The sequence below is a fragment of the Lonchura striata genome, chromosome 1A (assembly GCF_050655825.1).
Source record: "Lonchura striata isolate lonStrDom1 chromosome 1A, ASM5065582v1, whole genome shotgun sequence".
Lineage (NCBI taxonomy): Eukaryota > Metazoa > Chordata > Aves > Passeriformes > Estrildidae > Lonchura > Lonchura striata.
The window spans coordinates 52,323,252-52,339,010 of NC_140741.1; the positions used below are offsets into that span (position 1 = coordinate 52,323,252).

Here is a 15,759-nt window from a genome sequence, read left to right on the forward strand (position 1 = left end):
AAGGGCAAATGGATGAAAAGATTGTGTGTGTGTTTACATAGATATATGTTAAAAAAATATTGGAATTATGTTAAAACAAGTTAAGTTCTATTTAAATGAAATATCTTTACTTTTTATCTCTGTGTATTTCCTTAGTCCTCTCTTGAAGCAAAGATACTTATTTTTGAAAAGGATTGTTTTGTGTACTCTCACATTTTCCAAAATACGAACTCCATTACACTAAAATGAAATTTGTGCTGATGTGGTTATTGTCATTTCCCCCATTCATAGCTCACAAATTGGTAGGAACTGACTGATGATGCAAGTAGAATTATTCCTTTGTATTATATGATATATACATCTTAAAAGGAATATGCACTCACTTCCCCTCCCTTACTAAATCCAACTCTCAGCACACTTTAATTTTTTGTTTTCTCATACATATGCACAATTTCTCTCTCTCCCATTCTGGTTAACATTAATTCTTCTTTTTTCTTCTCATTATCATCATGTTTGCCTACAGCCTTTCAGGAAATAATACACTTTCAGTGTGGTGGGTCACGTTATCAGTGGAACAGAGAAGGCAGGGGCCTGTGGGTGGATGGAATGTATTTTATCAAGTGCAATCATCAGAAGAAAAGCATGACTCCCAGAAAAAAAAAAAATCTTCATTTCAAGCGTTCTTTCTGTATTTTCGTTTGAATGATGTTCCACTTGCACTGCTAGCAGGACACAAGCAGAAGATTGCTATACAAACCCTTGGAGAAACCACTAGAACATAGAAGTAGCAGGATACTGTACTGCAACACATTATACACTGTACAGATCATGTATACATATATATACAGCTGAGTGCAGTTGAGAAAAACCATCATCTGGCTCAGTTATCTCTTTGTTCTGTTATATATGGTTTTTACTTGCTGGCTTTTGTTCACTTGCACTGTAGACTGATCTCTTTTATTTGCTAAACATTTAAAAAGCAAATGCTTTTTCTAATACAGCTTTTACAACTTGAAAGCAAATTATGAACCCACAGAATGAATCCTGCATAGTGGGAACTTGGTGCTCTCTCATATTACCACTAAAATTCAGTAGACTAGGCTCAAAGCATTCTCTGAAAGTTGTCGAGGCTGAGGTTTTACTCCAGTAGATTTTGTGCAGGGTTTATATTTGTGCCAGTTTAGTCAGGTTGAAAATTATTGAAAAAATATAGCAAATTATTTTAGCATGCTAAATGTGTTTCATTTAATACCTAAGTGACTTATAGAAAAGAAGGTATGTACATGTCTTATACTGCAAAATTATCTACCAAGATAAGTGTCTATCTAATCTTCCTCTTTTGTGCTAGTCTATGAGACAATTGGTCTGCAATCTTTAAAATAAATATATTATCCTCTGACATAAGAGAATACTAGGTAATATTAGCTGCAATGCCATGTAATATCAGTTTGGGTCAAAACAGTAATCATACAGAAACACAGCATTTCTTTAGTCTGGTAAGTACTCTAGAATTAAGTTGCTGAGCTGTTCCCAAACCCAAAATATAGCGATATCTTGTACTATCAAAATATTAGAGACCACGTTTCTCATCTTCTTGAGGTCTTTCTATGCCTCATTCCTTTTAATTTTGGGGACTGTCACTGCCTTATTATGCTGGTTACTAGGAAAAGTAAATGTGCTGCATAAACACCAGTCTTTGATTTCTCAATGAGGTAAAACATCACTACAAACTGACAGCAAGGTACTTGGTAAGTCTCTAAAATATTCACTAGCTTCACCATAGCATTACAGAATAATAATCCTGGAAATCTGCAAGCTCTGTTCTGTTGTGCCTGAAGACCTTTAATCAGGCTGAAGGTGAAGAATTTGCATGACATAAAAGGTTCTTATAATTTTCATTCCTCTAATACTTGCATTCAGGTTCTGTTATTTCTTCAAGCTCATGAGAATACATTCCAGAATTCTTAATGTAATTCTGTCAACTTTTTATCATTATTCCACAGGCCTACACAGGATGCTTTATTATATTTAGCAATCTTCTGCAAACACTATCAAATGACAGCAGGTAATCAATGGCTGGGAAATCAAAATTCAGTGGTGATTAGCAAAGTTCATTCATAATTCATAGCCAACAGCCCTAGTGCATTGTATCAAAGTATTTATGTGATTTCATGGTTAAAGCACAAGCTTTGGAAAAATTTCAGTATCTATCTCTGCAAAATGTTCTGTATTACCAGAGTTCAGCTGTCTGGCACTGGTTTATACAACACAGCAAGTCTTACTCTTACAATACCAGACTGTCCAATATGCTTCATTCACCTCTTTGGTGCCTTGCTATCAGCACAGTGCTCTCCTAAATTCAGAGGTCCTTCCATTAACTTTATTTATTTAGTCTAATCTGGAGAGTTCAGAAATGTTGAGGGAAAGAGCTGCCTTTTTTCTCATTTAAATTGATATTTTTGTCTTGCTCCAAATTTCATGCTAATCAGTAAGCGTAAAGATGTACTTCACCATGGTAAATCACACTCGATGTACAGGGAGCAATGAGCTAAACTGTTAGAAAGCAGCAATATTATTTAACACTTCACAGTATGCACCTGTAAGATCTATTCAAATTAATAAGAATAAGCAAGATTAAGCAAGAATAGTACTACCAGTGCTTTTACACTTTGGTTTAGATGATATGGGTAGCAGTAACATGTTTAAGGCATTGTCACTTTACAGTCCTGCAGTTAAACATTACTATGAAATACATAAATAAAAATAACAAAGAACAACTGTAGAGAGCTCTTATGACTCATCTTCTGGTGAGAGTTTCAGTTGCTGCACTTTTGATGTAGACATGGACAGCCCAGTGACTCACCCTCAACTGTTGTTACAGTCAATGAGGAAGAAGAGACATTTTGAGGCTACCACTCATCTGTCCTACTTTACATGAAATGAATCATACTCTGGAGTGCCTTGTCCCTTTGTTGACTGTAAAGGAAGACTAGATTAACTCAGATGTAAATGCCTGCATCCTACATGTCAGACATCACTATGATGAAACCCACTCTTACTGTCCAGATATATAGAGAAAGACTCATGCAAATTTTCTCCCTGTGGTCTAGGAGACATCATACCTCAGAAGAGTTACATTTGACAAGAGAAGTGTCATTACAAGTCAGGCCAATGTAGTTTTTATTTAAAGCTTTTTAAAATGCCTTAACAGACTATTTTATGGATTTTTTTTCTTCTTAATGTATGAGAAAAAAACAGGAAGAGCTATAATTAATATATGTCTGTCTGTCTCTTTTGCCTGATGTGAGATGATTGCCCTAAAAAATATTAATGGTATATCCCCATGAGTTTCTACGTATATTCCTCCAATGCCTGGGGCATTGGTGCCTCACTACCATCATGTCACCATATCATCAATGTCATCATTTTCTCTGGATACTCATCAGACCTTGTTTTAGTCTATATGTTTGAGCTGAGCTCAGATTCCATTTGGCTCTAGCTTCTCAGGCATCCTACAGGCACCCAGGTTCTGTGCTTCAGTCCATTTCTCAGACACAGAGCCTGTGATGCAAATGTTGCACAACCCAGGGCAGTGCTATATACCACAAGTTTTTCCAGCAGCTTTGGCAGCAACACCTGAACAAGACAGGCTGATCTGAGACATCTGAGATATTTTGTAAAAACAACTTCTAGAAAGGACACAACTTATTTGCAGGGAAAGCAGTGCTATCTGTGATCACAGACAGCAAACTGTCTTGAGACCCCCCTATCCAGCATCCTCAACACCATGAAAGCCATTCATTGCTATCTTCAGATACTTCAGTCACCTTGGCTGGTTTGGGCAAACACTGACATCTGGGCAAATGCTGACGTTTCAGGCAAACTGCTCCTGAATACTTTGCTTAGCTCATTCAAATACAACATTCAAAAGGTTCCCTTAAATGAAAAAATATGCTCTCTGTGCTCTCTGAACCTTACAATGTCTACAATGTCTTAAATAATCTCACCCCACTGCTTACTCTACTAAGTTTTGACTAGTGATTTCTGTTCATGTCCTCAGCTAGGGATTTTTGTAGCCTTAACCTAGCATGAAGGCCAACTGTGAGAACTGCATTTGCTTTACTTTGGTCAATCTTCTTAGCATATTCATTACTGTACATAGATAGAACTAGTAGAATTTTTTCCTTGAAGCCTTTACATGACTAATATAAGGCATAGGAGCATCTTTGACAACAATTTCAGATTTGATTTGCTTAGGCATGTATGAGATTGATCTGTAGAGTAGCTAGAACTATTAAGAATTCAACAGTTACTTAGACATAAGTGGCATCATTCTGTTACATTTCCAGTGCTTATTTTTAAAGAAATAATAATGATTCATAGAAGAGTAAAGCAAAAATTAACAGATAATTCAGAGTAATTTCAATAAGATCAGTTTCACTGGCTTAATTCAAGGCCTGAAGAGCAATAATGCAATTAGAATTTTCAAATATGAGCATTTAAAATGAACCTTAAAGCCTAATAATTTTTAAACACGGATATAATTTTTCTTCTTCCAAATTATTAGCTTCATTTCAATTTCTAAAGCAATCAGAATAACGAGGTGCATAAATACAAGTTTGAAAATTTTCACCAGAAGATTTTGCCATATGTGAGAAAGATGAAATTACAGCTACAACCCTTTACATTTGACAACACCCACTGCTTTGTATAGAAGACACCGAACATAGCATCAGTATAAAAATAAGATATCAAATTATCTTTTAAGAGAAAAGATCAAAAAATAAAGCTGAAAATGCAAAGAACAGAAGAGTGTTTTAAACTATGGTATTTTCTAATGCAGTACTTATAACAAAATCTTGTGATTTTTTCCCCTAAATTAGCTGTAGAGAAGAGGGAAAGGAAGGTAAGATTATTTTTTAAAAGGTAAAATTTCTTCCCATCATATGTAGTTTTGACTTCATAATGTTTCATCATACCTGCTTGTTGTGATCATAACTATGATTTATAGTTAGTCTCTCACTGATGAACAGAACAGTTGAGACATGCTTTTGATCCTTTCTTTTTGACTAGGTACAGCTGGCTACAAATATGTTACAAAAGACAACACTTTTTCTTAAAGTTTATTTTGTATTCAAGTAAGTACATCTTATTTATATAAGGAACATACAAGCATTTATTATTTAACACTTATTTCTTGCAGGAAGCAGGGTATTCTGTAGTTTCTGACTTTGTGGTATTTAAATTCTCAATCCTCCTAAAAGCATTATTTAAAAAATAAAGATCACAGGTTTTTAAAACAGTTATTTACCTATAGAGGACATGTTAAATTATATTCTGTCTGACTTCTGGAAACTGTGAAGTAACAAAAAACATCCTTTGAAGGAAAGCTATAACTTGCTGAGAAATTCAGTATAGTGAATACACCCAGCCTTAATTCATTAAGTACCTACAAGCTGAACTACGTGAAAGCAAGGAAACTGCCTGCTGCCTTCAGTAGCAAGAAACATCAGGTAAAGTGATGCCTTGAAAACTTCACCAGCCTCTCTTCTTTTGATCACATCACTTGATCTTGTTGGTCTGCTTTGGCAGACAGCACTCACAATGCTGGCATGAAGCTCCTTTAAACACTAAACTCTCTGGACACTTGGCTGGAACATCAAATGTAAACACTTTAGAGGTTCTGATCCCAGATTAGAAGAAAAATAAAGGGTTGATACATTAACATAACCTGAGGACTTGAATGTAATATTTACTTTGTGTTTTACAGCTCAAGTATATAGACAAAAAATATTCAAATCAGTGAAGGAATTGAAAATTTGACTAAGCTAGAAGCAGAAAACAGAAACTATTACAATGAATAAGCTAGCCTGAACAAAGAAAAACAGAAGGAAAAAACAACACACTTTCCTCTTAGCTAAAATCCATTCTCTTGGTCTCCTGCCTAAGCAAAATCAAGTATCTATACAAACTATGTGAGCATCACAAAACAAAACTATTGGCATATGGGCAACCTCATGCCTTTCCCACAATGCTACTTCCAGCATGTGTTTTTAGTCTGCATTAGAGATTTCTGTTGGCAGGGAAGAAGATAGGAAGAGGTGAAAAAAAAGGACCCAACAGGTGTTTCACAAAGGGAGGTAGGGTTAACTTAGGGATGCTAATTCGCCTTCACAACAGGCACTGTGTTTGAGCCAAAGCAGTAACTCTCACTTTTCCCCTGCTTGTATGTCATTACCAGAGTCTCCTGCTGCCTCTCCTCAGTTCTTATCTCTCCAGCTAATCTTAGCCTTAAATCTCTTCATGTGATTACCAGAAAGATGAGAAAGATGGCTGTGGGCTACTGGCAAGTGTACATAGTGGCAATACAAATTGTCACTTGAAGTCTAGAATGAGAATTTTATCTTCTATTTTTCTACACAGGATGAGAGTCTAATGAGACAACAGTGAAAATACGTAATTTGTGCAAAACAATAGATGCAACACAGTAATTACATACACGTTTAACACTTTATTTGTAGGATTAGGTAATGAGAAGAGAGTTAATATGCTGTCATAAAGTTTAGTGGATTTATTGATACTGCTTTTTGCAGATTGCATCTCTCTGGTACTTGGTTACATCCCCAGTAATTTCTCAGGAAAGGAAAAAAACCCTGTTCTTTCATTGTGTGTAGGTGAAAACTGATAAAAGCAAGAAGAAAGTGATATAAATAAAATCCTTTGTTAATAAATCCCTGCAAAATGAGGTAGTAAAGATTCACTGCTGGCAGATTTCAACAACTGATCACTGTTAGCTTTCAACTTTGAAACAAATATGATCTTGGAGGAAAGCTGTGACTGTTGAATTGCCGCAGCAATTTACAAACAAAACCTTGAAACAGAAAACCCACGTGAAACAGAGAGCTCACTGTCACCTTTACAGTTCTGTTGCTTTGTGTCCTACATGTTGAATGATCCCAAGAATTGAAACAGGACTACTAGAACTCCTCTCAGGTTGCAGCTTGATTTTCCAAGGTATCTACCTATGATATGACGGGCACACGCTTTCATGTAATTCTACCCATAGGATGCAAAAGGTGATGTCTAGGAACTCCATAGCTATTACTATCACATTACAAGATTGTCAGTCTGCAGAGGAGATCAGACATACAACCAACCTATTTTTCCAATGACTGCTTCATAGATTTGAAAGCCACCACTCCCTCTCAAGTTTCTCTGGTCTGTCTCTCTATATTATCTTTTTGCTACTGTGCTGATTCAGTAAGTACTGTTTCACAAAAACGCAGCTGCCAAGTCTATTGAGAAGTGATGATGATATATCCATTTCTGAGGGCTAGGACTGCTGATGATGGCCACAGTTATCCACCTAATCTATTTCAAATACATTCTTCCCCGATGCTTAACTGATTGTAGAGGAATTGATTCCTTAAGGTCTAGGAGATTTACTTTTTCAGAAGACATGCTTGAAATAGAAAATGAAAGAGTTAGTGGATGTGAAGGATTAGTGACTAAACATGGGCTTTTATCAAAAAGGACTAGTAAAATCTAACTTTCATTTAGGAGAAATAAATTAAGAGCCTATTTTCAGCAAAACTTTTTCTTCTAGAATTATTCCTGTTTGAATGGAAACAAAATCAATGCTTTGATGCTCTGTGCATTCATGCATACTTCATTGTTCCATCTTTTAAAAAATAAAGATCATCCTCTGATCTCTTCTTGAGATATGGTATTCTAATAAAAAATTGTTAATCTCTTTTTTCTAATGAAGATTTTTTAATCTCTTTTTTCTTATTAGTGAAGTAGCAGTATTAGTATTATTAGCAATAATAATAATAAACTTAGTAAAGTAGCAGTAGAGTAATAACACATGATGAGAAGCTGTGTGCATTTCCTGGTAGCTTAGCTAAGTTGCATTTGAGAAATTTGAGGTTTATTTAACCACTCCCTTTTGGACCCTGGTAAAATAAATTCTCAAATATGTACATACATCTCCCTCTTTATTTAACATCTCTAAGATCCAAGCTTGTGGTTTATACACAGGAAAACATTTTTACTACATGTAAATGTGTGTATATGCAAAAATTGTCAATCAAATCTCATCTGAACAGAGGATTAACAGTTGAACGCTTCTCATGTGTGTTTACACCAGTTGTGAACATCAGAGGTGACATGTATTTGTTTCTATGACATGACAGAGGGTATTTGTTTCCAGCTCTAGAGTTCCATGTGGCACAACTGAACTACACATCTAACTAACCAGTGCTTTAACTGTACAGATTCTCATAAAGTGTCCCAGTCAACACCCACAAACAACTGTCTCAATCCACTTACCTTAATCTATCCTTTCAGAAAAATGCGTTTAAAAAAAATCAAATCAATGGTAACATTGATGTAAAAAACCCAAGCATTTTAGCCTGAAACTCGAATTGTCACTTTTCTTTCTGTCTCTACAAACATTAGGGTTTTTTTTCTTGGAAGAATGAATTTGGTTATTTATATGTGCTCAGTTGGCACATCGAGAGGGGAAATGTTAGACTTGAAGTGTGTGGCACTTGCAGAAGGATTTTTCAATTTTGGCATGCTAAGCTGAAGAGCAAGAGAAGACATCCCCATGACAGACAGGCAGCCAGGCAGGGAACAGCACATCACTTAGCACTGCTCCACAGGGCTTCACCCTGTGCAAAAGAGATCTGGCTTTATGCTGCTCCCCTGTCAAGGACTGTATTTCACACTTGATGAATCTGATTTTCTTTTCCTGATGAGTATGCTTTATCTTTTTTCCAAGAAAATATACATTATAATAATATATGCACAGCCTGATGCAACTTATGTTTGATACAATTTCTGTTGTATAAGGGCACTGATAGGGAAAAAATTCCCAATTATGTAGGCTATGAGGATGTAGTGAGAAGAAAAATGACAAGAAGAGATGAAGAGAAAGGAAGAAGTACTTCAGCAAGTACCTATGTATATTAATGGTCAGGTACCATCTACTACCACATCTGAAGTTTGTCTAACAGCTGATGACAATTCCAAGCTCATTCATATTTTTATTTCTTGTTACTGAACATGGTCCTTTATAACAGATTCTCAGGAAGTTTTGGGACACCCACTCAACTGGAAAAGTATTTGCTTGAATTTGTAAAAGAAAACCAGAACTCAGTTATGCATTACAGCCAAACAGCAAGAAATCCTTCAATTCCCAAGGATGTATTTGAAATCAAGAGAAATTTGCCAATCAATAGCCAATAGCTATGACCTTGCTATGAAACTTCACAGGGATTAAAGTACCAGTATTGTATATTCAGTCTGTTAAATTGCTTCTTTTACCCTCAGTCACATTAAAAAGTGAAATCATCAGTGACATGAATAGTAATCATATAGGGAAAAACATAGTAGGGCATGGATTATTATCAAAAGGCAGTTGAAAGTCTCCCTTCATATGAAAAGATATTTCCTTATTCTTGATCAGAAGGTGGTCTTTGTATAGGCTAGTTGTGCATTTCCAAAAACAAGAATGAGCCCTTTTAAAGCTGCCATTTTCATCCTATTCAGAGGAACTGGGACTGAGATTTTGCAGCAGTTTGTAAAAATACATGGTCAGTTTTCTTTTGAAGTTGATTTTCATATTGTAAGGAAGAATACAAGCAAAATTTGAATTAAGATAAGGTTTATGAAAAATATGTCAGACATTTCAAACAAAAATGTTCACATAGAGAGGAGCATCTATAATGCATAGCTAGAAATATGCCTCCTTCCATTTGCAGGCTTCCTTATGACCATTCCTTAAATGTGTGCGAAGGGAAGCACAGAAATCTATTCCATTTTAACATATTTCCAGGAGGGTAATGGTACCTCTAGAAAATGCTTTCATTAGACTGTGCTAAAACAGTATAAGTGATCCCACCCACAACAAGCTTGCTTTAATTTCTCATTGCATAGAATGTGTACCCACAGCATGCAGGAACTCATGTGAGGTTTTCATATAATCATGAGACTAAACTGGCTGGGGGAGATGACATCCCCCACTTGGAGAAAAGCAGAACATTGTTGCTGGATCTGTACGCAGCTTTAGAGAGAATGTCAGGCTGGTGAGGTGCTAGAGTGACTGGATAGCAGAAGAACCCATGATTAGAGCAGGCAATTGGGTTGCTGAACAGTGAAAATGGATAAAGATTAAGGGCAATGCACAGAGCAATGGAGTTAACTGCACCAGGGCTTTGAAAAGGGCAAGGCAATAGAAGGCAGCATGCAAGGGAGACCTGGGACTGGGATAATAAGGGGAAAGGCAGCTACTGTTGGTCATGGGGTAGGGTGAAGCAATGGCTCTCTGGAAGACAAAGAACATTGAGAGGAGAGGTAAAGGCAGTAAAAAGTGATGAGAGGTATGCCAATACAAATAAATACTGTTGGAAAATGCCAATTAACTGAAATCAGAGTTGTCTCTAACCAGTGTCAACAAAGTTTTTACTGAAGACATACTTGTGGAAGAAGTGAAAAGTAACTGTATAGGTGTTTCTTTTGGAGTGAAGTAACAATTTTGTCTTTTTTAATGTAGGTAAATTATGCTGTGAATGTACTTAAAAATCCATAACCTTGAACATAAAATAAAAGGAAAAAATATCCCAAGTTTGTTTTCTTTGACTTGTCATTTTATTGTAACTTTGTCTCAACCTGAAACAAGGTATAGCTCTCTATACCTTGACAGTTTAAGCTTTGAAAGTTCCACCAGTTAGCTCTCATGGACACTGGAGATTACTGATGGGGTGCTATTGATTCAGGGTGTAAGACATTTGCAATAAAGGTAGGAAGGGAGCACTTTCTCCAAGACGTGACTCCCTTGGCTTTTGGAAGACACCCAGGAGGCACATCCCTCTCCCAGAGCTCCCAAATGCTAGGGCCACCTTCCCTAAGTGGTACCACTCCTCACTACAATGCCTTAGGTTTCCTTCCTGAAACAGTTGCTGATTTCTTCTCCTCCTCCCAACAGAGCACCATGCAAAGGTCAGGCAAAAGCCTTAGAGATTAAATTGTAAGTGATTAAAATTTCCATTATTTTGCGAACTTGTTCTACATATTAAAGAGCCCTAATGGAACTTGCACACATTTGTGCAGGTAGAAAGGCACATGATGATAGGAATTAAGGAAATTAATTCCTGTGCTTTGGACTGAAGTAATCTTCCAGAATATAATTGGCTTTCAATCATTCACACACACCATGCCCTTCACCTTTAAATGGTAATTCATTTTACCATACAGGTTTTGAATGCCATTTATGTCAGGCTTTAAGAAAGCTCCCATCTACGTACTAGAATACAGTCATTATATTTTTTCCAGGAGGAGACAATGTCAGAGTGTAATTCATATTTCTAATGTATATATCCTTATGATGTTTTACCAGTGTCAGTGACCCATAGCAAGGAGGAATGCAGAACAATTCCTGGACAGAGATCAAGAAGCAATTACCTCAAAAATACAAGAGTAACAATACTACCTCTCCTGAAATGCTCCCTATTTTATTGCTATGCTGAGTGAAATGGATATGAGGGTACAAGACTTTTAAGGGACTTTTAAAGATCAAAGCAGAGAAGTGCAAGGCATAGTGACTGTAAACATGGCTCATCTGCTTTAACCAAAGTAACAGGAATCTTGAAAATCTCACTATGTAGAACTTCCCATCTCCCATGACTGTGAAAGAAAGACTACAGAGGAAATACTTGGAAGCACTGGTGTGGTCTAGTTGCCTCTGGAATTGCTTCAGCCTATTCTCTACAGTTGATGCAGCCGCATGTTACAAAGTGATGAAGTGTATCCCTCTGACAAAATGGCCTTCTGCAGGTCAGGAACACTATTTAAATCTATTTCCTCTTGCCTGTGTTTTTGTTTTGCACATCACATCCTATCATTCTGTGATGTTTTATCTCACTCATATGAATACCAGCCGTAGCTGACAACCAGGAAGACTGTAACACTGGCATGCCTGCCAAATGGTTAGGCATATCCTGGACACAGATAGCAGATGCTTATATTTAAATTGGAACTAATTTGCATTTTTGCGCATTGTGGAATTTTTAAAGCATTGTTTTGCAAAAAGGGATGTATAATTCTGAAATAGTAGTATTTCGTTTGAAGAGTCAGGTTTGCTAATGGATTGCCATCTGTTCAACCCTTTGCCAGAAAGTAGATTTGTCCTGCTTACTGAAAACAGTATTAGGGTGAAACTGTAGATTACACAGTGGATTTCTGAGCAGTTTAATTTAAAATGCAGGCTAACACTTTGCTATTTCAGTAAAAATAACTTTAGCTTCTCTCTTTCTACTAATGCTGGAATCTAAGTGGAGTACTTTGTGGGCTGTTTTGCTCTCAATTGGGTTCTAGAAATGGTGCCTACCTCTCCTTTACAATTTTGAAACAGAGTTTGTGTTTCATTTGCATAGGATTCACAGAAAAAAAAAAATCTCCATCTTACTTCAACAAATTCGTCTTAATCCTTTGGAAAAAACAAACAAACAAACTTTTAAAACAGCAAGGCACTGGCCTCAATTATTCCTTCAAGAGTACAAGATTTATAGGGACTGGGAGCCTCTTGAAGCCTCTGGATGCAAGAGGAAGAAGGACATCTCGGCAATTCAGAATGCCGTACTGGGAGGGGTAGGAGCAAAGCTGCTCTCCCTTGTAACCCACAGAAATCGATTTGAATGAGGTTTCTGGTGAACCATATTACGGGAACAACTGCACTGCTAGGGTATGAAGTTCAATTTTTACAGCCTGAAGGCAAAAGTTTAATTTTAAACTTCAAGATTTCAGCACCCTCTTATGCTACCCTGTATAAGATTACTACTGACACAGCCTCAAGGCTACCCAAACACCAATGCTCTCCCTCCCCGGACCGCGCATCTGTCTACGCGAATACGCAGAACCGATCTTCTGCATGCGAACGGACAAGTTGCAGTCACGGAAACCATCCCCGCACACCGCGGCGCAAGCCCCTAAAAAGCCGTATTTTGCCGGAAAACAACGCTCTCGTAGAGACGTGGGCTCCCGGCCCGCAGCCGGAGCGGCGCTGCCCCGCCACCGAGCATCCCCCGCCGAGCCACCTGCGGGGGTGGCGACGCGGGGCCTCGGCGCGGAGCCACGGCGGGGCCGCCCCCGGGGAGCCCCGCGGGGCGGGGGCGGCGGAGCGGCACCGAGGAGCGCCTCCGGACCGGAGCGCTGACCGCGGAGCCGCGTCCTGCTCTTGCGGCACCGCGGCGCTACCGGCGGCGGGATACCCGCCCCATCCCGGCCCCTGCCCGCACAAAGTTTTATCCCCTCCGTTTCAGACCTTCTCTCGCCGCCCACCTGAACCCCGCCGAGAGGGGCATCCCCGCTGCCCGCCGCCGCCGCCAGCCGCGGGCACTGCGGGGCCGGAGCTGTGCCGCGGCAGCGCCCGCCCGCCGGAGCTGCGGGGGCAGAGCCGGCGCTTGCCGCGGTGGCCCCCGGGCAGGGCGGCCGGGGAGGCGCGGCCAGGGAGCCGCGGCAGCCGCGCTTACCTCTGTCCAGCGTGAGCGGCTGGACCGCTGTCAGTGTCGCCATATCTGCGGCGGGGCTGGAGCCCGAGTGACGCGCGGCTCCGGCACCGGCGTGGAGTGCGGGGAAGGGCGGGGAGGAGGCTGGCAGGGAGAGGGGGCGGAGGAGGAGGGTGGCTCCGTGGGAGGAGGAGGCGAGCGGGGCGGAGAAGGTGCCCAGGGGTGGGCGGCTCATCGCACACGGGCCGCCGCGATGCTGCGGGCGCAGAGCGGCCCGGCGCGGCCCGGCGCGGGCTGCCGGCATGGCTGCGCTGCGGGAGCCGGGCCTGGCGAGCCGCCCCGCTTCGCCGCGCTCGCCTCGGGCACGGACCGGCACCGCGGAGACCGCAGCAGCCCGGGCCGTGCGCGGGGGGCGGTTCGCTGCCGGTCCCGCCGCCCCGGGGATGCCGCAGCTGCCGGCGGAGGAAGAGAGAGGGGCGAGGGCGGGAGCTCCGCAGCGCCGCGGGGCGGGGAGGACCGGCGGGATCCGGCGGCCCGGCCTCGCCTGGGCCGGGGGCGGTGGGCCGGGCCGGGCCCGGCCCGGCGGCACGGGGAGCGGTGTGCCTGGTGAGGCCCGGCTCCCGGGGCTGCCTGCGGGAAGGAAAACCCGCGCGCGGAGCCGGGCTAGGCGGTTCCTGCCATTGTGCAGGGCCTTGGATTAAGGGACATATCAGGTGCCACCCTTTTGGATGGACCAGGGCGCCGGCCTCATCAGTCCAGCCATCATCTGTCTTCTACTTGGTATCCGCGGCCGGCCGTCCTTCAGAAACACAGCACACGCACCAGCTCTCCACCGCGAGGGGCTGGTCACACACACACGGCAGCCGCCTCTTGCAGGTCAGCTACAGCTCGTGTGAACATGGAGGCCTCTGTCAAAAACCACCCACGAAGGTGGAATTTCACTGGAGTTCTGCGAGGTTTATCGGCAGCCTACCTTGTCGTCCACAAGAAGAGAAAGGAACGTGGTCAGTTGCCATCCGAGAAAGGTGTGATAGGCTGGCAGATTTCCACTGAGTTGCTGCTGCCTTCTCTTTGGTGGATGATGGTTTAGAGAAATAAATTGAATGCAGAATAGTGTCCTTTTAAACTATTTCCCTGTGTAGCACATGAGCACCTTAGGCATGTATGGAATAAACTGGGATAAAGGGCAAAGTAGCATTCTTCTCTTCACCCACTACTTTTTCACATACCACAGAGAACTTGAAAGTACAGCAGTACAAGGATGCACATGAATAAAAGCTTTCAGCTGCAAAGGTATTTAAGCAGTAGTATAGAGAATTAGGGAAGATGTGGAAAATTTGCCACTTAAACTTTCCAGAGCAGATTAAAAATACATTTTGCTGTTCTAAAATTAGAGGAGTTTAATATTCATATGAACCACCCACTTCTGATAAACTGAATTCAGCACCAATTTATCTAAATAACGATAAACATTAACATATTTGGTTATCTTGGCAAGAAAATATTTTAATTAGCTTAAATATCAAAAGTGGAAAAATAGTTCCTGGCAAACAGTTTTTAAAATCAAAATTAACATCAGAATTGTTATTATGCAACTTTTATGTACATAGCAGCTGGGTTGACATAAAGTGTAATAGCTCCTCTTAAGTAGTCATGTTACTGTGTATTAGATTCATAGTCCCAAATGGAGAAGGAGTAAACATTTGGAACTATAACAACCAAATGTGACAGCATTCAAACAATTATGACATTTTAAAAAAAACTTTATTAAAAGTTAAAGAAGTGTGTTCAAATAAAATTAAGAGCAAGATGGCAAGTAAATTACCCAGGTAAATATGAAAACCAAGTTTCTTTCCATGTATGACTTCATAACCCTCAGACTTGCCTTCTTAGAGTGCTATCTTGCAAACACGTTTTGAAGCAAAATGCTGTCATAGCAGTAACTTCTCTACCAATAAATACATAGTATTAATGCCAAGAGCAGTGAGCCTGTGGAAAGCCATAAGATCTTTCTGGGTCTATCTTTTATCTACTGCTGGTCAAATTTTGTGTGCTTCAAGGACTAATTGGCAGTTGGATAAGAGACTTGAAGTATTACTGCACTCAAGGAAGATGTAAAGCAGCGTCTGCTGAAATTAAACATTTTCTAATCAGCATAGCTGTACAGTTCCTAAGAATGTTAAAGACTTAGAGGAGGAATACTTTAAGCAGCTGAACTTTTGCAGAAAATTGCAGAAGTTACACAGCTGAAATTAGCAGCTGGAGAAAGGAG

The 15,759-nt window shown here is 40.4% G+C and overlaps 1 protein-coding gene across 2 annotated transcripts in view; it reads right to left on the bottom strand.

Moving 5' to 3' along the window:
- LIN7A (lin-7 cell polarity scaffold A) overlaps nucleotides 1-13,806 on the bottom strand; it is a 46,140-nt gene extending 32,334 nt beyond the window's left edge. For both annotated transcript variants that reach the window (XM_077783542.2, XM_021528057.4), the window contains exon 1: nucleotides 13,512-13,806. In XM_077783542.2, the coding sequence (XP_077639668.1) occupies nucleotides 13,512-13,791 (280 nt within the window). In that variant the 5' untranslated portion in view covers nucleotides 13,792-13,806. The remainder of the gene's footprint in view (nucleotides 1-13,511) is intronic.
- Nucleotides 13,807-15,759: the final 1,953 nt, after the last annotated feature.